The following is a 27,928-nucleotide window of genomic DNA, read 5'->3' on the forward strand; positions in this document are numbered from 1 at the left end:
ATTGCTCCACTATATAGGCATTCATCTAAGACTCATTGAGAAATCCTCCAGAGTTACCCTACAGAAATTCCCATGTGTGGGCAGGGAACGTGTCTACCAACTCTGGGGTCTTTTACTCTCCCAAGCCATTAGTGCAGTGCTCTGCACACAGTAAACATTCAATAAATATCATGGATTGATACTTTCTGGACCACGATAAAGAATGCAGAAAACGTATAAGAGAGGGATGGTTCACCTCTCCTTCAGTTGGCTTTGGCCTTGTCCAGGAACCAGTCTTCTTCAGAGACACATGCAAGTCTCTTCCACAGTCACATGCACGGGCTTCTGGCCATTGAAACTAGCACTGAGCAAACATGACCGACGTGAGCAGAGCCTAACCTATCGGCTCGAGTTCTCAGGAACCAACTAAGGAAGCCAGAGTACTTAATGGAGACATTCCCTGGACCTACGACACCTGGTTCTTCTCTCTCCGCGGATCTGAGGCACAGAAAGGTTGGAGCGCCTCGGGCTAAGCTTTTGGGTCGGGCCAGCTGCGCTGACCACTCCCTTTTTACCTCTGTCGGGGTTTTCGTTGTGCGCGGCCGATCGGGAAATCTGGCTGTGTAAGCGCTCGATTTCGGCATCCTTTAGGGCCAGCTGCTCCTGGAGCTGAGCGATCTCGGCCTGAGAGAGAATGAGAGATATTCAGGTTATCCTGCAGCCTGAGCTAAGGGGGTACCGAGAGCTGGAAGGCAGAGGGTGAGATGACCGGGGTATCTCACCACCCAGGGACAGAGGGGTTCGGCTAGGGTCCAGCTAGGTGGTGCAGGGGTGCTGGGCTGGGATTAGCCCCTCCTACCTCACCTCGCTACACTCCTACTGCAACCTACTGCAATTCACTCCTCTAATGCCACTGTGCCTCCATCTCGCCGCCGACCCCTTGCCCATGTCCTGCCTCTGGCCTGGAATGCCCTCTCTGCTCAAATCCAACAGACGATTACTGACTTGGCCCTTCAGAGCCTTACTGAAAGCACATCTCCTCCAGGAGGCCTGCCCTGACTCAGCCCGCCTTTCCTCTTCTCCCACTCCCTTCTGCGTCACCCTGACTCGTTCCCTTTGTTCTTCTCTCTTCCCAGCCCCAAAGCACTTATGTACATATCTGTAATTTTATTTATTTGTATTAATGTCTGTCTCCCCCCTCTAGACTGTAAGTTCATTGTGGGCAGGGAATGTGCCTATTTATTGTTGAATTCTATTCTCCAAAGCTTTTAGTACAGGGCCCTGCACACAGTAAGCGCTCAATAAATACAACTGAATGTATGATTGAATCAATGCATTAGCCCTGGGGTCAGAGCAGGGGATGAGCTCCACCTGGGTTTTTTTTTTTTTAAATGGTAGATGTAAAGTGCTTACTATGTTACAGGCACTGTGCCAAGTGCTGGGGTAGACAAAAGCTAAAAACAACAATAATGGCATTGGTTTAGCACTTACTGTGTTCCAAGCATTGTACTAAGCATTGAGGTGGATACAAGCAAATGCAGCTGGACACAGTCCCTGTCCCACCTAGGGCTCACAGTCTCAATCACCATTTGATAGATGAGGTAACTGATGCCCAGAGAAATGAAGTGACTTGCCCAAGGCCACACAGAGACAAGTGGCGAAACCGGAATTAGAACCCATGCTCTACCCACTATGCCATGTAATCAGGTTGGCCAAAGTCCATGTCCCACATGGGGCTCAGAGTCCCTCTAGTCTGTGAGCTTGTTGTGGAAAGGGAGTGTGACTGTATATTGTTATAGTGTATTCTCCCTAGTGCTTAATACAGTGCTCTGCACACCATAAGCGCTCAGTAAATATGAATGGCCAACTGATTTAATCCCCATTTTACAGATGAGGCCCGGAGAAGTGAAGTGACTTGCCCAAGGTCCACCGTAGCAGACAAGTGGCAGAGCGGGGATTAGAAACCAGGTCCTATTGACTCCCAGGCCCAGGTTCTGTCCACTAGGCCACGCTGCTTCTCGCAGGCCTTCCTGTCCTCTGCCCTCTAAGGGAAGGGGGACCCTCGGGATGGAATTGTCTACACCCTAGAGATCCCAGCTAGAGTCACCCTCTATCACCGCATGCAACAAACACCCTAAAGGGTCAGAGGCCGCAGCTCCAGGAGAGCATCAGAGCTCGTTGAGGGCAGGGAATGTGTCTGTTCATTGTTGTATTGGCCTCTCCCAAGCACTTAGCACAATGCAGTATGGTCTAGTGGATAGAGCACGGGCCTGGGAGTCAGAAGGACCGGGATTCTAATCCCAGCTCTTCCACTTGCCTGATATGTGTGACCTTGGGTAAGTCACTTCACTTTCCTGTGCCTCGGTGCCCTCATCTGTAAAATGGGGGTGAAGACTGTGAGCCCCATGTGGGACAGGGACTATGTCCCACCCCAGCGCTTAGTACAATGCCTTGCACATAGTAAGCGTTTAAAACATATTGTGATTATTGTTACTATTATTACAGTAAGCACTAAATACTTAATATAGTAAGCAGTCAATACGATTGATTGACTGATGTATGTATCTGTAATTTATTTATATTAATATCTGTCTCCCCCTCTAGACTGCGAGCACATCGTAGGCAGGGAATGTGTCTTTTTATTGTTGTATTGCCCTCTCCCAAGCACTTAATACCGTACTCTGCACACAGTAAGTGCTCAATAAATACAACTGAATGAATAAACAAATAAAGGGACTGGATCGGGTGGGAAGGATGGGGGTATTTGTTTGTCCGGCACTCAGTCCTGAGCTTCCTTGGCACCGTTCCTGGATTATTTCTGGGTTGCTGGTGCAATGACAGTCCAGGGACACACGAACTACTATTCCTACTAATAATAAATAATAATAACGTTATTTAAGCGCATACTATATGCCAGGCACGTACTAAGCTCTGTGGCATTGTCCATGTTACATGGACAATCATCCTCGAGGCCTCAGTGCTCTCCCAGTTGCCCAGCTGTCCACCTCCCCCAAATCCCCAGTATTCCTCCCTATCTATGGCTGCCCTCAAACCCGACCCAGTGCCTAGCTGGAGACAGCTGTGGGTTGCTGAGATCTTTCTGCTCTTACTCAGTCAACGACCTACACCGCAGAGCCCACGTCCCCTGAAACCAGCATCAAAAGCAGTAAATGACGAATGGTACGTATTCAGCGCTTACTATGTGCCAGGCATCGTTCTAAGCTCTGGGGTGCATACAATATCATCAGGTTGGACAAAATTCTTGTCCCACACTGGTCTCACATTCTAAGTAGGAGGAAGTAGGACTTAATCCCTGTTTTACAGATGAGCAATCTGAGGTAAAGAGAAGTTAGGCAACTTGCCCAAGTTCAAACAGCAGACAAGTGATAGAGTCGGGATTAGAACCTAGATCCTCTGGCTCCCAGGGCTGCGCTAGTACCACTAGGAATTGCATTAATGAGATTTTACCGAGCTGTGTTTACCCGTCACATGCATCACACATGTGCACCACACACCCACAGGCACCCACACCCACTGTCTGGGATTGAGATGGAATCAAATGCTGACTTTTCTCTAGGATTTAAACATTCTTTACCTTCAGTGGGACGCCTGGCAAATCTGGACCAGGGCCCAACTTTTTTTTTCGTTGATATTTGTTAAGCCCTTATTACGTGCCGGGCACTGTACTATGAACTAAGGTAGATACAAGCTAATCAAGTTGGACACGGACCATGTCCGACGTGGGACTAACGCTCTTAATGCCCATTTTAAATGCAGTGAAGTGAAGTGACTCGCCCACAGTCACTCCGCCAACCAGTGGCGAAGCCGGGACTAGAACCCACGTCCTTCTGACTCACAGGCCGTGGTCTAGCCACTAGGCCGTGCTACTTCTTGATTAAACTGTCTTGTTTGGGATTTGGATTCAGATCTAGGAGTGCCAGAGGCTTTTCCATTTTCAAGCAATGCCCTAAGCTCTCCCCAGCACTTAGAATAGTGCTTGGCACAAAGTAAGTGCTTAACAAATACCATCATTATTATTATCCCCAAACCAGATTGGACTGGGCAAAGCCAGTGTGCTCCAACTCCCTACGCTTCAGGCTCAGGGCGAGGCACTGGCATTTAACTGACTCCCAACTCCTTCCTTCCCATGTTTAATTCTGTGTGCAACTTCCTTCTGGGCCCTGTGGATGGAAAACACCTTGAGGGCTGAGGTTGGGTGCCTTGATTGCGTCGTTCTCTCCCAAATATTTAGTGCTGAGTCTTGCACCCTGTAGACGCTCAATAAACTCTGTCGATTGATTGATTGGCTGGAAGGATGTTTCTGAGCTACATGTGCTGGGGCAAGACACAGAGGCATAAGAGAACCCAAGGAGTCGTCTCCAAGCCCGGAACGCCCTCCCTCTTCAAATTCGACAATTACTCTCCTCCCTTTCAAAGCATTATTGGAGGCACATCTCCTCCAAGAGGTCTTCCCCGACTAAGCCCTTCCTTTCCTCTTTTCCTACTCCCTTCGGCGTTACCCAGACATGCTCCCTTTGTTTTTCCCCCTCTCCCAGGCCCACAGCACTTATGTCCATATCTGTCATTTATTTACTTGTATTGCTGTCTTTCTCCACTCTAGACTGTAAGCTCACTGTGGGCAGGGAATGTGTCTGTTTACTGTTGTTTTGAACTCTCCCAAGCACTTAGTGCACACAGTAAGCGCTCAATAAATACAACTGAATGAATATAAGCTGTCACAAGGAGGCATTCTGCGGTCATCATCATCATTAATTTTCTTTATTGAGAACCTCCTGGGTGTAGAACACTGCAATAATAATAATAATGGTACTTGTTAAGCGCTTACTATGTGCCGAGCACTGTTTTAAGCACTAGAGTAGATATACAAGCTAATCAAGGTGAAAACAGTCCCTGTCCCACATGGGGCTCACCCTCTTATCCCCATTTTCCAGATGAGGTAACTGAAACCCAGAGAAGTGAAGTGATTTGTCCAAGAGTTCAACACGATAGAGGTGATAGGCACATTCCCTGCCCACCACCAGCTTATAGTCTAAAGAGTCACCTCTGCCAGCACGAAGACAACTTAGGCTCCAGTCCTCTCAGGGCTGGGATCCGTTTGGTCAATCAGAGAGGGAAAGCAGATTAGGGAGAGGTAGCCAAGCTTTAGGCAAGCACCTGTTTCCTCCAGTGGGCAGGGGGTGCCAGTAGCATGGAGGAGCTTCCTAGGTTGGTTCTTCCCTGCCCCACCTGAGAGATGCTTTCTACAGTCTTGGAGAAGCACCGTGGCTTAGTGGAAAGAGCCCGGGCTTGGGAGTCAGAGGTTGTGGGTTCTTATCCCAGCTCTGTCACTTACCAGCTGTGTGACTTTGGGCCAATCACTTAACTTCTCTGACCCTCAGTTACCTCATCTGTAAAATGGGGAATACGCTCGCGAGCCCCACATGGGACAACCTGATTACCTTGTATCTACTCCAGTGCTTAGAACAGTGTTTGGCACATAGTAAGTGCTTAACAAATACCATCATTATTATTATTGTTACAGTCCAGTTTGGTCCAAGTGTCAGCTGTTTACACAGAATGGTAGATAATATTCTCAACACACTGTGCCCTACACCCATTTCTCTGGGCGGGGGCGGGCTTGGTCTTCCCTTTAACCCCCCCCCCCCACTTTGTTCATTCTTCTATATTTTGGAAAGCCGGATCTAAAGGGAAGGGCACGGGCCTGGGAGTCAGAAGCCCTGGGTCCTAATTCCGGCTCTGCCACTTGCTGGCTGGGTGAACTTGGGTAAATTACTTCATTTTTCTGTATCTTCACTTCCTCAACTGTAAAATGGGGGATTCCATACCCCACGTTCTCCCTCTTACTTAGACAGTGAACCCTGTGCCGGGGAAGGACTGTGTCCAACCAGATTATCTTGTATTTGCCCAAACAGTAGAGTGTCTGGCACATAGTAAGTTCTTAACAAATACGAAATAGAGGAGCAGCGAGGCCTAATGGATAGAGCCTGTGCCTGGGAGTCAGAGGGACTAATCCCAACCCTGCCACTTGTCTGCTGTGTGACATCAGGCAAATCGCTTCACTTCTCTATGTCTCAGTTGCCTCATCTGTAAAATGGGGGTAAAGACTGTGAGCCTCACGTGGGACAAGAACTGTGTGTCCAACCCATTTTGCTTGGAGCCACCCCAGTGCTTAGTACAGTGTCTGGCACAAAGTAAGCCCTTAACAAATACCACAATTGTTAAATACCACCCATTATCAACTGGGACGAGGGGAGGAAGGAGGACAGACCCCAGACCACTGCTCCGACGGATGTGGGATTGACAATCTACCTTAGGCCCTCTCCTCCGTTGCCCCTCCCACCCCACCAGGCTGTTGGCCGGGCCTCAGACACCTGCCCTGAATGAGGCCTAGTGGATAGAGCACAGGCCTGGGAGTCAGGGGGACCTGGGTTCTAATCCCAGATCTTCCACTTGTCTGCTGTGTGACCTTAGGCAAATCACTTCACTTCTCTCTGCCTCAGTTACCTCATCTGGAAAATGGGGGTTAGGACTGTGAGCCCCATGTGGGTCAGGGACTGTGTCTGACCTAATCAGCTTATATCCACCCCAGCACTTAGCACAGTGCCTGAGGCATCATAAACACTGAACAAATACCACAATTATGCCACCATTATTAAATACTACCATTATTACTCTCATTATTACCTAGGAAGAGGGGAGGGAGGAGGACAGGCCCTAAACCATCGGTCTGACAGATGGGGGACTGACGATCTACCAGAATCCACCTGAAACCCTCTCCTCTCTTGCCCCTGCCTCCCCGGCCAGGCTCTTGGCCACCTTGAACAAAGTGGCTCGTTGGTCATAAGATCCTTCCTCCCAGCATTCAATAAATGCCTCGATGGGGTGATGCCATCTCTATTCCCAGCCCTTCCGGGCAGCTGTTTTCCAGAACTGGCTCTTGTTCACGGCCACGTAGGCACCCGTTCCTCCCCTACCCTGGGAGGCTCCCCCGGGGGCTTGCAGAAAATGTCTACCTGTGATTGGGGGGTGGGGGGCTGCCCAGGGGAGAACCAACACGGGACGCTCTGTTTGGGGTTCTGTTGATGCTTAGTGTGTGCCAAACACTGTACTAAGCACTGGGGTGGATACAAGATAACCAGGTTGGACATAGCTCTTGTCCCACATGGGACTCCCAGTCTAATAATAATAATAATAATGTGATATTTGTGACGCGCTACTATATGAACTGTGTGGCTTTGTCCGGTGCCTGGTACAGAGAAAGCACTTGATAAATACTGTTAATTATTATTATTATTGTCAATAACAATAACAATCATATCGATAATAATGGCATTTGTTAAGCGCTTACTATATGTCAAGCACTGTTCTTGGACACAGTCCTTGTCCCACATGGTGCTCATTTTACAGAGGAGGTAACTGAGGCACAGGGAAGTTAAGTGACTTGCCCAAGGTCATACAGCAGACCCGGGATTAGAATGCGGGTTCTTCTGACTCCCAGGCCCATGCTCTGTCCAGTAGGCCAGGATTGCCAGTGTCTAGGCACCCCCCGTCTCCTGTCCGATAGCATTTCCGTGTGGGTGTTTCCAGTTTGGACTGTCTACTGGCATCTGCCCAGTTAGCTGTTCAGGGACTGGCAGATAGATGTTCGGCCCTTAGATAATACCTGTGAGGTCACTGGAAGAATGGCCTTGGGGTCTTCAAAGCCTTACTGAAGGCCCATCTCCTCCAAGAGAGCTTCCCTGACTAAGCCCTCATTTCCTCTACTCCCATTCCCTTCTGCATTACTCTGATTTGCTCCCTTTATTCACCCCTCCCTCAGTCCCACAGCACTTCTGTCCGAATCTGGAATTTATTTATATTAGTGTCTGTCTCCCCCTCTAGATCGAGCTCACAAATACCCTGTAATTTTAAAAAATGAAAAAAAAATCACCTCAGGAGAGACTCCCCGCCCCCCGCCAATAGTATAGCGTCAATGTTGGAGCTGCCAAGTGACTGAGGGGAAGAGGGATTGGTAGGTTGCTTTCCAGAGTGGCAGGAGTAGGGGAGTAGAGAAGCAGCACTGCACAGTGGATAGAGCACGGGGCTGGGAGTCAGAAGGTAATTAGGTGCCAGGCACTGTGCTAAGCACTGGGGTAGAAATAAGTTAATCAGGTTGGACACGGTCCCTGTCCAACATGGGGCTCACAGTCTTAATCCCCATTTTACACTTGAGGCCTCTGAGACCTCATGGAGAGAAGTGAAGTGACTTGTTCAAGGTCACACCACAGACAAGTGGCGGAGTGGAGATTAGACTCCCAGGCCCGTGTGCTATCCACTAGACCACGCTGCTTTACATGCAGGTAATGTGGGGGGCAGGGAGGGGATGCGAGAAGGTGAAACGATCCTGTTCCTTTCAAGGTGAAATGTGGCTGACCCCATTTCTAGGATGCCTGAGATTCTTTGGGAAGGAAAACTGCATCCTGCCTTACTTTGGTCGCCTTCAACTTCCATTCGTATTGATTTCGTTCATTTTCCAGTTCTTCCACTTTAATTTTGAGGTGCCTGAGTTCTTGTAGTAACTCCTGAAAGTGAAAATCGACAACAGATGAGTTAACAAAAAGGGTACCGGCCAGCTGTTCGATAGTCTGAATCTCAATTATTTAAAATCATGCGGGACAGACTTTGGTGACGGCAGAAAAGCCATGCCAAACCACACACCTTAGTTTTTTTTAAAAAACAAATATACACTTCTGTGTTTAAGCAGAAGCCGCTGTGCTTGGGAAAACCAAAAGACTCTGCTTTTTGTGCCATTTCCGTTCCTCTCAGCCTTGGATAGGAAACTTGTCTGGGAAATTTCTTGGGCTGGTACAGTTTCTGTCTTTATTTTCTTTTTTTTATGGTATTTGCTAAACACTCTGTGCCAGGTACTGTACTAAGCTCTGTAGTGGATATGAGCAAATCAGATTGGACACAGTCCCTATCCCACATGGGTCTCACAGTCTTAATCCCCGTTTTACAGATGAGGGAACTGAGGCCTAGAGAAGTAAAGTGACTTGCCCAAAGTCACACCAGATATGTGGTGGAGCCAGGATTAGAACCCAGATTCTTTCCACTCCAAGTCCCATGCTCTATCCTCTAGGCCATACTGCTTTCTTCTTTCCTTCCGGCTTCTTTTCCTTACATCGACACCAGCTGTTTCTCTGACTGCCTTCCTCCACCATCCATTCATTCATTCAGTTGTATTTACTAAGAGCTAACTTGGTGCAGAGCACTGTACTAAGCGCTTGGGAAAGTATCCCTTTTGCTGAGCTGTTGCCCAACAAGGATAGACTCAGAGCCAGGAGGCAAACACTATCACTTCAAGGACTCGAGAATCAGCGTGGCCTAGTGGAAAGAGCTCAGAGAGTCAGAGGGCCTGGTTTCTAATTCCTGCTCTGTCACTGTGTGTTGTGGGACCTCGGGCAACTCACTTCACTTTTCTAGGCCTCAGTTTCCTCATCTCTAAAATGGGGATTAAGACTATGAGCCCTGCGTGGGACAGGGATGGTGTCCTACCTGATTATCTTCAATCTACCCCCAGGGCTTAGTACAGTACCTGGCATATACTAAGTGCTTAACAAATACCATAAAAAACATCCCCCCAAACCGAACAACTTACAGACCATCCAACCTAAGGTCACAACTGTCATCACACAATCCCCTCGGCTCTTCCCTGTGTGCTCTAATTGAACATTGACTCCAAGTGGCAGACAGAAGGTTGCATAACAGGCAGCCCGAGGGCAAACATGGGACCCCCTGCTTCCTCCTGGAAGCCCCCCGCTTGGCACCATGACTCTGTGTTTACAGTCTGTGTAAAGGAGGACATGAACCAGAACCGGGGAGATGGGGGCAACATCTGGATGATCAGACAGGTCTGGGGTTGACGGTGAGGAAGGGTAGATTTTTGTCCCCAGAACTGGGGACACTTTCTGTTTCAGGGCAACGTTAATATCCAGAATCAGGTACGCTAAAGAAACCAACTGTTAATTATAAACCAAGTCCCAATCTGAACCCTGCCGAACTCTGCCGGCCGGCTGGGTGTGGCCCCAAGGCCTGCGTTCTTTCCCTGACCACGGCTTGCGAACACTACAAAAATTGCCCAACCGTCAGCTGGCTTCAAAACCCCTAAGGTCCCCAGTTTTTGACCGGTTTGGACTGGGGCCCAGTTTCAGAGCTTCAAGTCACTGGCTTAAATGACATAAACAACTTTGATGGGGGGGGAATGCGTTCGGATTCCACTCGACTGTTATGGCCAGTGGACAGGAAGTTGGATTCCACAGGCCCTTGGAACACCTACAGCTCAACACTAACCCCTACTCTACTCAGCCAGCTGGTGTGACCCCTACCCTCTTGGCACATCTGTGGGGTTTGGGAGCATCCTGGATAGATGAAGTGGAAACAGCATGGCTAGTGGATAGAGCACAGGCATGGGCATCAGAAAGACCTGGGTTCCTATCTTGGCTCCACCATATGTCTGCTGTGTGACCTTGGGCAAGTCACTTAATTTCTCTGTGCCTCAGTTCCCTCATCTGTAAAATGGGGATTAAGACTGCGAGCCTCATGAGGGACAACCTGATTACCCTGTATCTTCCCCAGTGCTTAACAAATACCAACATTATTATTATTCTCTGGGTCTCAGTTCCCACATCTGCAAAATGGGGATTAAGACTGTGAGCCCCATGTGGGACAGGGGCTGTGCCCAACCCAATTTGCTTGTAACCACCCTGGTGCTTAAAACAGTGCCTGGCCCTTAGTAAGTGCTTAACAATACCATCATTATTATTGTTGTTTTCTGATCTCCATCCTGAAGGCGGTTCACGTGGAGCCAAGTGTTTGACAGGTGGCCGACTCATTATACACACGGTAGGGTGACGATAGCATCTCTCTTCCTCTGTCTCTCTGTTGTCTGCTTTAGCCCGGAAGCTCCTTAGACTTGGGAACTGGGTGTGTTGTACACAGTGTGCTGGCCCATTATAGGCCCCGGAGTCTCTTTAATGAGAGCGAGGGGGCTCACACTCTGACGGAAAACCCAGCTTTCTCTGGCTGAGTTCCATCGGGGAGGGAAGGGCAGGTATTAGGAAGGCAAGGAGGGAGGGAGATCCTTGCTTTTGATACCAGGGCCCCTTACTAGCCTGCTCTAACAGAGCTTCCAGAGCTCCAGAAAGCACACCATCCTAGGCCCAGGACAAAATCCATAGCTTCTTGAAAGAGATCCGTTCACTAGACTAAACCCAGCGTGTGGCGGGTATGGGGAGGTCCGGTTTGAACTGCGTGACAGAGAAGAAGAGCCAAATTTGGCAAAGATTCTCTTGGTGCAGAGTCCTGCCTGCTGGTGGAAGGGGAGGAAGCAGAAACCTTCCACTCAACCTAAACTGTTTGGATTATCAATAGATTACCATTTCGCCCACATCCTCCCTCTGGCCTGGAACGGCCTCCCTCCCTCATATCTGACAGATGCTTACTCTCCCTCCCTTCAAAGCCTTATTGAAGGCACATCTCCTCCAAGAGGCCTTCCCTGATCAAGCCCCCTTTCCTCTTCTCCCACATCCTTCTGTGACGCTCTGACTTGCTCCCTTTATTCATTCCCCCTTCCACAGCACCTACATACATATCTGTAATTTATTTGTTTATATTAAATAAATAACTTATTTATTTACATTAGTGTTTGTCTCCCCCTCTAGACCATGAGCTCGTGTGGGCGGGGAATGTGTCTGTTTATCGGTAGGTTGTACGGAAGCAGCGTGGCTCAGTGGAAAAGAGCCTGGGCTTTGGAGTCAGAGGTCATGAGTTCGACTCCCGGATCTGCCACTTGTCAGCTGTGTGACTGTGGGCAAGTCACTTAACTTCTCTGTGCCTCAGTTACCTCATCTGTAAAATGGGGATTAACTGTGAGCCTCACGTGGGACAACCTGATTACCCTGTATCTCCCCCAGCGCTTAGAACAGTGCTCTGCACGTAGTAAGCGCTTAACAAATACCAACATTATTATTATTATTATTATTAAAGTGCCCAGTAGGCGCTCAATAAATACGATTGAATGAATGAATGAGTGCTTACTGGGTACAGAGCACTGAACTAAGCATTTGGGAGAGTTCAATAGAGTCAGTAAGCATGATTTCTGGCCACAAGGAAGCAGCATGGTCTAATGGGTAGAGCACTGGCCTGTGGTCTAACCCTGGCTCTGCTACTTGTCTATGCGACCTTGGGCAAGTCACTTCACTTCCCTGTACCTCAGTTATCTCATCTGGAAAATGGGGATTGAGACTGTGAGCCCCAAGGGGGACAGGGACTGCATCCAACCTGACTAGCTTATATCTACCCCAGTGCTTAGTACAGTAACTGGCACATAGTAAGTGCTTAAAAATGCCATTTAAAAAAAGCCTAAAAAAAACCAAGGACACCGTAAGATCACTGTGGGCAGGGAATGTGTCTGTTTATTGCTATATTGAACTTAGTACAGTGCTCTGCACCCAGTAAGCGCTCAATAAATACGACTGAAGGAATTTCCTGTCTAGAGTGTCTAATTATCCTATTCCCCAGATGGGGTGAGTTTGAACAAATCAACTGTGATCCTGGAAAGTGACCCACATGCATAGAGTTATTACCATGCACAGCACGCTGTTAGTCTGCCCTCTCTGAACCCAGGCTCCCCGGCTAAGGCCTTCGACATCACTTCAAAGCATCTTAGGATGGACTTGACCAGCGCCTAGCCAAGGAACAGCGCACCAGCACCATGCTTCCCCTAAACACGTAGGCTGAGCTCGGCGCCCACCTCCTTCCCCACACGTCCAGACCCCCAGACTCCCCACCGCTCCCCACTGGACTCTCGTACTGCCTCGCCTTCCCACGGGGGTCTGTTTGGGCCGGGGACCTCTAGGGAGGCCCGGGGGCCGGCTTGTGGGCCGCTGGAGGCCGCGTCCTGCAAGTTCCTCTCTTGGATTTTGCTATTGATTTCCAGCTGCAGTCTACACATCTGTTCCTGCAGATCACTGATGAGATTCACTACCGACTGTAAGAAGGAAGAGAGAGATGAAGAAAGAGAAGTTGGACACAGTATTGGAATTGGGGCTGGGGGCGGTGGTGGAGAGTGAGTGTGGGAGCAAGAGATAGGGCTTCTTGGGGGGCGGGGAGGGGGGACTGTCCCGACTTTACAAGAGTCAAACACTGGTCGTCGCCCCCTTCCTTCCCTTATGTCCTTGGCGACAAGTTCCTCTGGAGCTTAAAGGAAACTTTCCTGGGAGGATGGGTGGCTGCAGGTCAAGAGAACCGTCGGGAATCCTCTGCTTTTCGGCTACTGCTAATGGGGTCCCTCGGTGGATGGTGACCCCTTCCCAGAGTGGGACTGGGTTACGGGTTATGGATCCAGACTTTGACTGGAACTGTGTTTCAGTAATGCAGGGGGAGGCGGGGAGGAGTCTCTCGCCCTGCCTGTAAAGCGAGAGTGAGAAGCAGCGTGGCCTAGCGGATAGAGCAAGAGCCTGGGAGTCAGAAGGACTTGGGTTCTAAATCCGGCTCCCCCATTTGTTTGCTGCGTGATCTTGGGCAAGTCAACTTCACTTCTCTGGGCTTCAGTGACTTCATCTGTAAAACGGGGATTAAGACGGTGAACCCCATGTGGGACAGGGACTCCGTTCAATCTGATTTGCTCTTATCTATCCCAGTTCTTAATACAGTGCCTGGCACATGGTAAGCCTTAACAAATACCACAGTTATTATTACTATTATTGGAGAGAGACAGAGAGTGGGTACTCATGCAGCACCTCCTTGCCCTATTTCCCCTTCTACCTCCAATTCAGCTCTTCGATCATCACTTAATCAATCCATCAGTGACATTTACTGAGTGCCTACTGTACATAAAACACTGTACTGAACAGTAGCAGTAGTATTTATTAAGCTTAAAAACACTCCATCAGCTTGCCCCCTCCTACCTTATCTCGCTGATCTCCTACTACAGCTTTGCCCACACACTTTGCTCCTCTAGTACTAGCTTGCTTACCAGGTCCTGATCTCGTCTAGGTTGCCAACGACTCCTTTCCCACACCCTCCCTCTGGCCTGGAAGCCCCTCTGCCTCCATAGACACCAGACCACCACTCTCTCCACCTTCAAAGCATTACTTAGGTCACGTCTCCTCCAAGAGGCCTTCTCCAGTTAAGCCCTCTTTCCCCCGACTCTCTCTCCCTTCTGTGTGATCTATGAACTTGGATCTGTATCCTTTATGGCACTTGGTATTCACCTCACCCGCAGCCCCACAGCACTCACGTACATATCCATAAACTGTTTATATTAATGCCTGTCTCCCCCCTAGACTCTAAGCTTGCTGTGGGCAAGGAATGTGTCTACCACCTCTGTTGTACACACTCTCCCAAGTGCTTAGTACAGAGTTCTGCACACAGCAGGCACTCAATACGTATCACTGACTGATGGATTGATTACTTACTGTGCTCAGAGCACTCTACTAAGCCCTGGGAGAGAACTAGGCAAGGTCCCTGTCTTTTGGGTTGGTAAACAAAATCCCTGCCCATAATTTTTCTTTCTTTCTTTCTTTCTTTCTTTCTTTCTTTCTTTCTTTCTTTCTTTCTTTCTTTCTTTCTTTCTTTCTTTCTTTCTTTCTTTCTTTCTTTCTTTCTTTCTTTCTTTCTTTCTTTCTTTCTTTCTTTCTTTCTTTCTTTCCTTCTTTCTTTCCTTCTTTCTTTCCTTCTTTCTTTTTCTTTCTTTCTATGGAGTGCTTACTGTGTGCAAAGCACTGTATTAAGCACTTGGGAGAGTACGGAAGAAGCAGCGTGGTTTAGTGGAAAGAGCACAGGCTTGGGAGTCAGAGGTCATGGATTCTAATCCCGGCTCTGCCACTTGTCTGCTGTGTGACTTTGGGCAAATCACTTAACTTCTCTGACCTTCAGTTACCTCATCTGTAAAATGGGGAATAAGACTGCAAGCCCAACGTGGGATTACCTGATTACCTTGTATCTTCCCCAGCAATTAGAACAGTGCTTGGCACATAGTAAGCGCTTAACAAATACCATTATTATTATTATTACAATATAACCATAGTCAGACAGATTCCCTACCCACCATGAGCTTTTACAGTCTAGAGGGAGAGACAGACATTTAAATAAACTACAGCTAGGGGAAGTGGCAAAATCTAAGTACATGTACTTAAGTGCTCTGAGGATGAGGTGAGTAGAAAGTGCCTAAGGGATACCGCCAAGCACCTAGACATTGCAAAGGGGAGGGCAAATAGGATGGGGAAATGAGGGCTTAGTCAGGGGAGGCCTCTAGGGAACTTAATAAGACTTTGAAGATGGGGAGAGTGGTGGTCTGCCATGTGTGAAGGGGGAGGGCGTTCCCGGTTGGACGAAGGATGTGGGAAAGGAGACAGACGCGATCGAGGTACAGTGAGTGCGATGGCATTAGAGGGGCGAGTGTGTGGGCTGGGTTGCAGTGAGAAACCTGCGCGGTGAGGGAGAGAGCTTCACTCAGCGTACCGCCTTGCACTCAAATCTCCCACCCCTGAGTTCTAACAGAACACAGCTCTCCTCACCTTCAAAATCCTTCCCAAATCCCACGTTCTCCGGAGGCTTTCCCCGCTTCATTTTTCTTCTCCCAGGTCACTCCCTCCCTATTAACATCACTTCCGCACCACATCGGCCCTTCTGCATTCGCTCCTTCGCGCTGCACATCTGTGACTGAACTGAACTCAACCATCGATTCATCCGCCCAGAAAAGACCACACTGACTTTGCGGACAGACATCTAGCAGGGAGGTTGAGGGTGGAGCTGGAGCTGGGGGTTGGGTGGGGAGAGGGGGCTAAATCTGGTTTCTAATTCAGGCACTCTAAACCTGGGCCTTGTGCCAGAGGCCCCGAACGCTACAGACCGAGTTCAGAATGCTGGCATGTTGCCCAGAGCCGCATCCGAGAGACAATCAGGAGAGGATAGTCCCAAACTTCCAAAGACATATACGGCCCCTGGTATAAAATGATGCAGCACTGTGTGCACGCACAAACGTGTGTATGTGTGTTTGTTTTTTTGTGTGTGTGTGTGTGTTTATGTGTGTCCTCTAAGCCAAGTCAGATAAGAGGCAAATATCTGCTAGGTCACACACGGCCTGTTTCCTACCCATTGGCTACACTGCCCAGATACGATAAAGCATTTTCCACACGTCTACCATACGAGGCCCAGATCTGACTGGTGCTCTGACATTGAGTTTTGACTTTTTCAATTAATCAGTCGAACTACCGATGGCATTTACTGCGTACTGATTATCCACTGCTCTTTGACAGGGCTGTTGGTCACGAGAAGGGGGGAAGATGCCTATTTTTCTAGACTGTAAGCTCATTGTGGGCAGGGAATGGGCTTGTTGATTGTTGTATTGTACTCTCCCAAGTGCTTAGTATAGTGCTCCGCGCACAGTAAGCGCTCAATAAATATGACTGACTAAACCGACTTTGGTCTCTGGGCCATCATCATGTCCAGTGGCAGGACGTGGGGGGAGACAGCAACTGGAAACCCACTCCCCTCCCTCTTTTTGTACGTGGCATATACTAAGCCTCCTCTCAGGGTCGCACCTGGAGAGTTTCCAGTACTCTATCAGTCTCGACTATGGGAGGGAGAGTCAAGCAGAGGCATACCTATTCCAATTCTAGCTTGGGCAGTGGCTAAGAATGGAAGGCAACCTGCTACGAGTCAAAACCCACCTGTGCTGGGCAGCAGCGGCATGGAAGAGAGTCAAGGGTGGATATTCAAGTTTACTGCATGGAAGGAGGCATTGGCAAAACACTTCCTCATTCTTACCAAGAATACACTAACAGAACGATCGCAGATGGAGGTGGGGCGTTCTAGGAGGGATGTGTCCATGACATCTCTATGGGTTGGAGACGACTCGACAGCATAAGACAAGACAATGTATTAAGCGCTTACTCTTGATGACTATGAGCAAAGCACTGTACTAATTGCCCCACGACCTTGACTGTGAATCAGCTTATGAACACTATCACCATCGTCGAAGCCCTAATAAAATTGTCTCCTCCAGGAAGCTTTCCCTGATTGTCTTCTCTCCCCACTCTATTCTTTCTCCCTTCTGCATCACCTCTCCACTTGAGTCCGTATTTTCGTAAGCACCTTGATAACCATCCCCACAGCACTTATGTCCATATCCTTATACCCTTACTGCTTCTCCCTACCTCTTATGTTAATGTTTGTCCCCTCTTCTGAATTGCTTAAGGATGGGGATTGTGACTACCACCTCTATTATACTCTCCCAAATGATTAGTACGGTGCTTTGCACATAGTAAGCCCTCAATAAATACTTCTCATTCGTTGATTGATGGGGAAGGACAGCAGAGTGAAATCAAAAACCCTTCAGGATCAAGTTTCCCGATCAGCTCCAGAACACCAAACAAAACACCCCAACAAGGAACAGCTGTAAGTTTGTGAATGCATCCGAGACTTAAGAATCAAAGCCTCTTCGCAGGCCTCCTTTCCCTCAAGAAATGTTCACTCTCCCTGCACATCACAAGATTCTGAAGAAATGCCGAGGGCTTAATTGCTGGTAAAATCACCACACGGGATCTTGAGCATGAGAGAACGGAGGTCGCGCTGATAAGTGACCTGAGACACGGAAAAACCAGTGTTAGCCACGGGTGGGTTGAGCTATTTAGCGGGTGAAGAGAGAAAGCCCGAGATGCAGAGAGAAAACTGGAAATCCAAAATGAGGTTGATGAAAATGAAGTTTTTGGGGTGAGGGAGTTGGTAAAGGAGTTGAGCAGGACAGTCGGATATGGGCTCGGTCTGTCTGCTGGCACCCACCCTACCCCCTCCCCCTCCCCGCCATACCAACCACCCACCCCGGCCCCCGGCTATTTCAGCTTCCTCCCACTTGCAGCTGCCTGGGCGGGTGGTGGGGGAAGACCGTGAGCATATTTGGTCAATCTCCCACAGGGTTGTTGAAAGAAATGCCTTGTGCGAATTGGGGGTGGAGAGGAGAGGAGGGCCCTGTCTGGGGGACAGAGATGGAGCCCTGTTGGTAGTTTAACATATGCAGCAGCACCCGGCTCCCGTGTCCTGTCTGACCGGACACATCTCCATCCCCACCCTCTTCAGCCCGGTGGACACCCGGGCCATGCGAGCATGGTGAGAGCTTCCACTTTGGAGGACGGATGCCTATTTTCATTCTTGGAATTCAGATCTGACCCCATTCAGAAGCGGATGTACCTCTTGAAACGTCAGCCATGTCTAAAAAAAGAAGGCTGAGGAAACGTCTGAAATGTACCCATGTGCTCTGTTCCAAAGCTCTCTCGAGTGTGGAGAGGAGGCCCGGGCTGGACGCGGCTCATTTAATTGAAGCTTCTCACGAAGTAACTTTCTAAAACCTCCCGTCGGGCGTTTTCGATGACTCTAGTGGTTTTGTCGGGGTCACGCTCGTAATGAGTATTAGCTCATCTCCCCACTTTTTAATAAACTTGGAACCAGAATACATATCTTCTGTTTCCTGGGAGTATCTCATCTTGTCGTCTATGTTTTTCTTCAATTAACATATTTACCAAGTCAATGCAAGAAGAATCCCACGCTCAGTGACACGCTGGTGCCTGCCAATGTTTTCTTTAAAGAACTCAAAGGAAGTGGGAGAGCTTTGGACTGGGCTGCTTCCTTTAATTTGGCTACAACCTCTGCCGCCTTAGTGCGAGGGGAGGCCTATTGAGACTGGACAGAGGGAGTGATGGGTAAAAATAGGTCTTAGGTGGGAGGGGATGGGAGGGGATAGGGTGCAGGTTTGTGACAGGTGAGGCAGGAAAGATGGAATAGAGGACTTGGGATCACAATTCTCCTGGGAGCCGATTAAATCTGTCTGAACTTTCTGCTGTTGGTCCAAGCCAAAGGCAGTCGCATGACAAATCAGAGCGACAGGAGCAGGAGTCAGAACTCTGTCAGGAAGAAGTATGATTTTGAGAATGTTGGTGACAGTGGGGACTGAGACACTATCTGGCCCAGTCACCTGTCGTCAGCCAGGTAGTCAATCAATTCACCAATGGTACTGAGTGCCTGCCGTGGGCAGAGCACTGTACTCAGCAGTTGGGAGAGCACATACAAGAGTTGGTAGACATTCTCCCTGCCCAAAAGGAGCTTTCAGTCTAGAGTGGGAAGTGACAGATTCAACTGGGACACATGGGGGTATGTTCTATCTCTCTGTGTGTGTTTTTTTTTTTAACAAAAAACTGTTTTCGACATGCTTTCAAACAAGCTCAAGTCTCCCCTATCCCACCTCCCTTGACCCCACGGCTCCCTCCAGTTATTGCTCGAACTTCCTCTTACCATTTCTCTCCAAACTCCTTGAGTTTTCTACACCATCTCCACTTTCTCTCCTCCAATTCTCTCCTTGATCTCCTCCAATCTGGTTTCCATTCCCTACACTCCATGGAAATAGACCTCTCTAAAGTCACCAATGACCTTCCACCACATCCTTCGGCCACTACTCCACTCTAGTCCTCATAAACCTCTTAGCTGCCTTTGACACTGTCACCCCTTTCTCCTTGAAACATTATCTGACCTTGAATTCACTGACACTGTCCTCTCCTGGTTCTCCTCCTGTCTCTCTGACCATTGCCTCTCAGTCTTTTTTGCAGGCTCGTCCCTCTACCTCCCACTCTCTGACAGTGGGGGTCCCTCAGGACTCAGTTCTAAGTCCCCTTCCATTCTTCGTATACACCCACTCCCTTGGAGAATTCATCAGTCCCATGGCTTCAACTGCCACCTCTGCGGACGGTTACCAAATTTACTTCTTCAGGCCTGATCTCTCTCCTCTGCAGACTCCCACTTTCTCCTACCCTCGGGACATCTCTACCTGGATGTCCCGTTGACACCTCAAATTAAGCAAGTCCAAAACAGTCCTCCATATCTTCCCACCCATACTCAGTCCACCGCTCTTTCCCACCCAATACAACTATTCTCCCTATCTCACAAGCACATAACCATGGAAGTAGCCTCAACTCATCTCTCTCAAACGACCAATCTGTCACCAAATCCTGTCAGTTATTTCCTCACAATATCGCTAAAGTTCCCCCTTTCCTCTCCATTCAAACTGCTACTATGCTGACCCAAACACTTATCCTATCCCTTCTTGACTCTGCATCTGCCTCCTTGCTGACCTCCCTTTCTCCTGTCTCTCTCCACTCTAGTTTGTACTTCACTCTGCTCCTCGGATCATTTTTCAAAAAAAATGTTCAGTCCATGTCTCCCCACTCCTCAAGAACCTCCAGCGGTTGCTCATCCACCTCCACATCAAACAGAAACTCCTTACGAAGCCTTTAAAGCACTCAATCAGCTCACCCTCTCCTATCTTACCTCACTGATCTCTTACTTCAGCACAGCCCGCACACTTCGCGCCTCTAGTGTCATCTTGCTCACTGTGCTCCGATCTCGTCATTTATCTCCCCGCCAACCCTTTTCCCACATCTTTCCTCGGGCCTGTAATGCCTTCCTTCTCCCCCTATGCCTGACCATCACTCTCCCCACTTTCAAAGCCTTTTTAAGGTCACATCTCCTTCAAGAGGCCTTCCCCGATTAAGCCCTCTTTTCTCCAACTCCCTCTCCCTTCTGTATCTTTGCACTTGGATCTGTACTCTTTGGGCACTTAGTATTCACTCCTCCTTCAGCCGCACAACACTTTCATTCATTCAGTGAAATGAATGAATGGGACACATGGGGGTATGTTCTATTTATTGAGCGCTTACTGTGTGCAGAGCACTGTACTAAGCACTTGGAAAGTACAATTCAGCAACAAGTAGAGGCAATCCCTGCCCACAGTGGCTTCACAGTCTAGAACATATCAATAATTGATTAACATATTAATATTTGTTCCTCACCACTGCCACCCTCTAGTTTGTAAGCTCACTGTGGGCAGGGAATGTGCCTACCAACTCTGTTGTATTGTACTTTCCCCAGCACTTAGTGTAGTGCTCTGTACCAAGTAAGTTCTCAATCAATATCACTGATTGTTTATAGAAAAGTGCTTGGCACATGTAAGCACTTAACAAAATACCATTATCATTATTATTATTATTATTATTGTTTCCTGTCTCTCGGGATGGAGACTTTCTCGTGTCTGATTGAAGGTAAGGGACTTGACCAAAGTCATCCAGCAAGTATAGAGTGACCCCTGGTTTTGTCCTTACAAATTCTAGGTTGGAGAAAGCAGCGGCTCTATTTCCAGCTATCCCTAAGGTTATTAGGGATAACTATAATTATTTGCCCATTTCTTTTTGGAGGGTCCTAAATGGCCTTGAAGCTCATTCATCCAGAACCCTTCTCATACCTGAAGGTCTAGGGGGACAACTCCAGGGGAGTCAAAAGGGAGGCAGGCAGTCCCTCGGGGTTGAGCAGGGGGCTGGGGGTTAGGAGACCTGGGTTCTAGCCCGGACTCTGCCACTAGCCTGTTGTGCGATCCTGAGCTGGTCTCCTAAACCATCTGTGCCTTAGTTTCTTAAACTGTCAAGTGTTCATTTGTTTTATAGTACTTCTTAAATATTTACTATGTGTCCAACACTGTTCTAGGAGCTGGGGAAGGTACAAGCAAATTAGGTCAGATACAGTCCCTTTCCTGCAAGGGGCTCCCAGCCTTAAGCGGGAATTGAATCCCCATTTTGCAGTTGAGGAAACTGAGGAACAGAGAAATCAAATGACTTGCCCTCGGTCACAAACAAGCAATTGGCAGAGCCGGGATAAGAACCCAGGTTCTCTGACTTCCAGGCCTGTGCTCTTTCCACTAGGTCACGCTGCTTCTCTAAGTGGAGATCAGATACTTTCCCTAGCAATTAAGATGTAAGCCCCAGGTGGGTTCAGGGACTGTGTCTTTCTGATGATCTTGCATCTAACCCCAATATCAAGCACAGAACTTCGGCACATAATGACCACTTAATAAAAACCAGAATAAAGTACTGTTAGCAAAGCTAATTAATTTTCTCTGTAAACTTCTAGAGCAGAGGAGGCAGCCATGCCTTGCCGCAGAAGCAGTGTGGCCTGGTGGAAAGAGCATGGGCGTGAGTCAGAGGATTTTCCACGTGTCTGCTGTGTGACCTTGGCCACGTCACTTCACCTCTCTATGCCATCTGTAAAACGGAGATTCAAATCTCCATTTTCTCTCCTATTTATACTGGGAACCGCATTTGATATAGGAACTCTGTTTAACCTGATTATCTTGAATCAGTCCCAACGCTTGGCACATAGTAAGCAGTCGAATACCACAATTATTATTCTTACTGAATTAATCAACCTTAGGGATAGCTGGAAGTGGAGCTGCTGTTTTCTCCAACCTAGATTTTGTGAGGATGAAACCAGGGGTCACTCTATACTTGCTGGGTGACTTTGGTGCCTTCTTTGTGCCTCAGTTCCCTCATCTGCAAAATGGGGATTCAATATCTCTTCTCCCTAGTTCAGTGCTTGGCAGATAATAAGCACTTAACCGATACCACAATTACTGGTAAATGCAAGCCCTGCCCGTACAAAACGGGAGGCTCTGGAGATTGAAGTTATAGCCATCAAGATGGGGACTTGCTTTCTGGAGCAGCTGGACACCAAGCCGATGCCAGTGCTCTGGGGCCATGATTTCCTTAGGGAAAGGGTGACCCTCCTGACCGATCCCACATGAAGGAAAGCCATAACACAAGAGTGTTCAATCATTTGCAGTGCTCAGTGCAGTGCGTGGCACGTAGTAAGCACTTAATAAATACCTTAATTACTATTATTTCCCCCAGCGTCACATCACAGTCTATGCGGGCAGACAGCGGCCGCTAGGTCCCTTACGTGATTGGTTCACCGCGCCGAGTGAAAACAAGTGTGTTGGGAGAATGGACTGGATTCAAAAGAACAGCTGAGAAGCCAGCGGGAGCCATTAGTAGGGCATTGATCGAAAACATTTGCGAGGAGGCGGGGAGGGTACCGATTCCTTCCAAGCTAAAAAGAGTAGGCGGGGATGAAAGGTTTGATGTCACTCCCTTCTGGTTCTCTCTTCCTGTCTCTTAGGGGCCGATGTCTTCTGGGGCATTCCGAGGGTACCATATTTCCTATGCGTCTCTCTGCTCCCTGTCATCCAGCTGGGACTGCTGAGCCTCACAGCTGCAGTCGGGAATGGCGTTTCTGCTGGTTGCCACCCCACCAGGCACAAACTCAGGTCGGGTCTGCCGCCTGGGTCTGATCTAAACAGTACTCAGACCTCCTGACTAGGAGAGTGTGGCCCCAGGAGGGCGCTGAGGAGCAGCGTGGCTAGTGGATAAAGCCTGGGCTTGGTAGTCAGAAGGAGCTGGGTTCTAATCCCAGCTCCACCACACATCTGCCGGGTGACCTCGGGCGAATCACTTCACGTCTCTAGATTTCAGTTACCTCATCTGTAAAATGGGGATTAAGAGTGTGAGCCCCATGTGGGACAAGGACTGTGTCCAACCTGATTAACTTGTATCCACCCCAGCGTTTAGAACAGTGCTTGGCACATAGTAAGCGCTTAACAAGAACCATTATATTATTTTTCTCTGTCAGCTCGGCTGCCAGTTCCTGACAAGGTGAGATTGAATCAAGCCTCAAATCAAGGCCTCCCCGGCTCCCTCCGGTCCCAGGAGAAAACCAACAGGGCTCAGGGTGACTCACCTCAGCTTTGCTCTGTTTCTCTTCATATTCACTCTGCTCCTTTTCCATGCCGACCAACTTGATCTTCAGCTCAGAAACCTCGGCCATTAGATCAAGTTTCTGTGTCTCAAGAGATGTTCGACTGAGCAGTTCCTGCAACGGAAAACCCAACTGTTAGAAAAAAAAAATCAACCACAGAGTAGCCGGCAGAATTCTTCCGCAAACAATGAAACCAACTGTCCCAGAGTAACCCTGAAAGACAATGATCAGACCTGGGCAAGGGTTAGACTAAAGAGGGTCTCGCGGTCACTTGAATGGAGGCCACCCAGGACCACTACAGGCGAGGTTGCCCCCAGGTAGCGACACGGCCCATTCCCTTGGTGACATCCCGACCCAGCGGCTGGAGGAGAGCCAAGGTTGGGAGGCACCTCAGGCTCAGGTTCGAGCCTGCCTGGTAGACTTTTGGGCCTGCCTCACTGGGACTGTAATGGTTAAATTGGGAGGGTGGGTTTCTGTACCCCACCTAAGGTAGATGGATGCCCATCGATGAGAAGCAGTGTCGTCTAACGGCTAGAACGTGGGCCTGGGATTCAAAAGAACCTGGGTTCTCATCCCGGCTCTGCCACGTGGCTGCTGGGTGACCCTGGGCAAGTTGCTTCACTTCTCTGGGCCTCAGTTACCTCAGCTGGAAAATGGCGATTAAAGCATTGAGCCCCAACCTGATTATCTTGGATCTACCCCAGCGCTTAGTACGGTGTCTGGCACATCATAAGCACATAACAAATACCATTAAAAGAAAAAAACACCCAAACACCCACTCCTCTTGGCAGAAAAGTGCTAGAGGACAGTGCTGCCTGATGCAGATTATTTTCTTAGCAACCTTGTGGAAAAAAGCCCAGAGCATCAAGACCAGACAAACACACCGTCCTGCCCCAGCAGGGGTTTAATTCAGCTCCATCATTCCTGTCCAGATATTTCCCTGGCGGGCAACGGAAATCCTGACCTCCAACAGAACCTTACTAAAGGAAGGTTCAGGAAGGTAGGTCCAATTATCTGCCAAAGGCCCTCAACAAAGCAACAGCACTAACTCTAGACTGTAGGCACATCGTGGGCAGGGATTGCATCTGTTTGTTGTTCTATTGTATTCTCCCAAGCACTTAGTACAGAGCTCTCCACACAGTAAGTGCTCAGTAAATCGAATGAATGAACTAAAAACAGAGCCAGCCAATAGTAAGGCTAACAAGAACAGTAAAAACGATAACTGTGGTATTAGTCAAGGGCTCGTTATATGCCTAGCACCGTCCTAAGCACCGGGTTAGACACGGGGTCATCAGGTCCCACATGGGACTTACAGTCTAAGTAGAAGGAAGAAGAGGTATTGAATTCGCATTTTGCAGATGAGGGAACTGAGGCCCAGAGAAATGAAGTGACTTGTCCAAGGTCACACAGTGCAGAAGTGGTGGAGCTGAGATTAGAATCCAGATCTTCTGACTCCCAGGCCCGTGCTCTCTCCGCCGCTCTTTCCCATGTCGCACTGATGTAAACGGAGGGCCAAGCAAGATTCCTGAAGGTCACGGAACCTTCTCAAATCTTCCCCTGAGAAGAGGACTCAGAGTGTACAATTTGCTGGAGAAAATCCCAGAAAGTATTAAAGCACAGCAAGCATTCTGACTGACTTGGCTTGGAAACCGAAAGAGGGAACTGAGAAGCGAAGAAAAATTTGCAAACCAACAGACAGGGCGGCCAGCAGTGACACTGACAAAAACCAGAAGCACATGATATCATACGATGCCACGCTGACAGTGTAGTCTGGAGGAAAGAGCCGGGCCCGGGAGGCAGGGGACCTGGGTGTGCTGTGTGACCTTGGGTAAGTCACTTAACTGCTCTGAACCTCATTTGCTTCACCTGAAAAATTTGTATTAAATATCTGTTCTCCCGCCCGCTAAGACTGTGAACCCCAGCATAGGACAGGGACTGTGTCTGATCTACATATACCGTATCTACCCCAATGCTTAGTACAGTGTTTGGCACAGAATAAGCATTCAACAAATACCATTATTCATTCATTCAATCTTTGAATCATATTTGTTGAGTTCTTAATGTGTGCAGAGCACTGTACTAAGTGCTTGGGAGAGTAAAACATAATCATTATTATTATAAGGTGGCAGGATGTGATGATACATTTCACAGATGTCTGCACAATTCATGTCAAAATTGACCACAACCAAGGCTTTTCTCCAGTATTTCCCTCTTTCCTCCTTCTTCCCCTCCAGGGTCTTTGCATCTCCTCCCCTGGTCCATGTAAATTGGTGGAGGGAGGCTGTGTCCCAGCCTCGGAACTCGATGGCAAGGGGTGTCCATGGCCGTGGCTGCTGCAAACTAGAACACTGGATTTGAAAGCGTCCAGTTCCGCATCCACGCCAGACCAGGCCACGTCGCTGATAGACTGTCACTGAAGAAACCACATCCCACAGAACAGAGCTTGACACACAGTAAGCGCTCAATAAAGGTCACTGATTGATAGATTGGCCACGCCTGTCCCTCTGCCCAACTTGGGTGGAACTTGGCAGATCCCGCCAACTATGTACTCGGCTCAGTTGGGCAATCTCGAGCCCTGGCTGGTCCTGCCTAGGGCCGCCCATCCTCGTGAGGGCCCTGGGGCCACTCCTAGGGCAGGCTGAGCTTTGGGATGCCTTGATGAGGACTCCCTGCCACTCAGATGCCAGCCATGCCCTTCAGTGCCAGAACGAGGGGGGTTCTGACACACGCAGGGTGCCCTGGGCTGGGGGCTGCAGCTTTAGTGGGATTTTAGCGACTGACCCGGGCCGGTCCTTGTTGTCCCCCCCACCTGGAAAGCGACAGGTCTCCAGAACGCTCAGGCCCCATCTTACGTACATTCATTCATTCATTCATTCAATCGTATTTATTGAGCGCTTACTGGGTGCAAAGCACTGTAGTAAGTGCTTGGGATAGTACAATATAAGAGTGAACAGACACATTCTTGCACTTATCACACCTTCTAAGTTAAGTGCTTACTATGTACCAGGCACTGTTTGAAGCATTGGGGGAGATACAAGATAATGGGGTGGGACAGGTCCCTGTCCCACATAGGGCTCAAACTCTTAATCCCCATTTTACAGATGAGGAAATTGAAGCACAGAGAAGTGAAGTGACTTGCCCCAGGTCACACAGCAGACAGGTTGCGGAGCCGGGATTAGAACCCAGGTCCTTCTGACTCACAGGCCAGTGTGTTAACGGTGAAGCACTGGCTCAGTGGAAAGAGCCTGGGCTTCGGAGTCAGGGGTCATGGGTTCGACTCCCGGCTCTGCCACTTGTCAGCTGTGTGACTGTGGGCAAGTCACTTCACTTCTCTGTGCCTCAGTTACCTCATCTGTAAAATGGGGATTAACTGTGAGCCTCACGTGGGACAACCTGATTACCCTGTATCTCCCCCAGCGCTTAGAACAGCGCTCTGCACATAGTAAGCGCTTGACAAACACCAACAAATTATTATTAACCACTACGCCACACTGCTACAGTGCTCTGCACACATAAGCACTCAATACATACGATGGACTGAGTGACTTGTTTATTGACTAGTGTGACTGTGACTCCACTAGGCCGTGCTGCTTCTCATTAGGCCATGAAGACCTTAGAAAAGTCACATGACTCATGAGCCTTAGCTTCTCCTCTTGGGAAACAGGATCCATCCCTTCCTTGTGGATTCAAGAGAAAGATGCGGTCAGGTGGAAGGGCCCTCTGGGACACCCAGGGGGCCGTTGCTACTGAAACCAGCATGGTGTACTGGTTAGAACACGAGCCTGGGAGTCAGAAGGACCTGGGTTCTATTCCAACTCTGTCACATCTAATGTGTGACCTTAAGTCACTTCACTTCTCTGTGCCTCAGTTCCTTCATCCGTAAAATGGATATTAAGACCGTGAGACCCATTTTGATGCTACTGAAGCCTAGTTGTTTTGTTGCCTGTCTCCCCCATCTAGACTGTGCGCCTGTTGTTGGGTAGGGATTGTCTGTTGCCGAATCGTATTTTCCAAGCACTCAGTACAGTGCTCTGCACACCGTAAGCGCTCAATAAATACGATTGAATGAATGTGGGACAGGGACCGCGTCTAACCTGATTACCTTGTATCTACCCCGGTGCTTAGAACAGTGCCTGGCATATAGTAAGCACTTAACAAATACCATTAATCAACAAAACGACAACAGTGGAATCATTCAGCCAGCCTCACCTTGGGGGCCAGTAACCGCTTTGCATAAACCAATCCCACTTTTCCCCTGGGT

At 48.8% G+C, this 27,928-nt stretch overlaps 1 protein-coding gene across 8 annotated transcripts in view; it reads right to left on the reverse strand.

The window, feature by feature from the left end:
* PPFIBP2 (PPFIA binding protein 2) overlaps positions 1–27,928 on the reverse strand; it is a 171,462-nt gene that overhangs the window by 33,325 nt on the left and 110,209 nt on the right. For all 8 annotated transcript variants that reach the window (XM_029059793.2, XM_029059792.2, XM_029059791.2 and 5 more), the window contains 3 exons: positions 23,650–23,781; positions 8,469–8,561; positions 555–663 (listed from right to left, as the gene is read on the reverse strand). In XM_029059793.2, the coding sequence (XP_028915626.1) occupies positions 555–663; positions 8,469–8,561; positions 23,650–23,781 (334 nt within the window). The remainder of the gene's footprint in view (positions 1–554; positions 664–8,468; positions 8,562–23,649; positions 23,782–27,928) is intronic.

Source organism: Ornithorhynchus anatinus, chromosome 3 (genome assembly GCF_004115215.2).
Source record: "Ornithorhynchus anatinus isolate Pmale09 chromosome 3, mOrnAna1.pri.v4, whole genome shotgun sequence".
Classification (NCBI taxonomy): Eukaryota; Metazoa; Chordata; class Mammalia; order Monotremata; family Ornithorhynchidae; genus Ornithorhynchus; species Ornithorhynchus anatinus.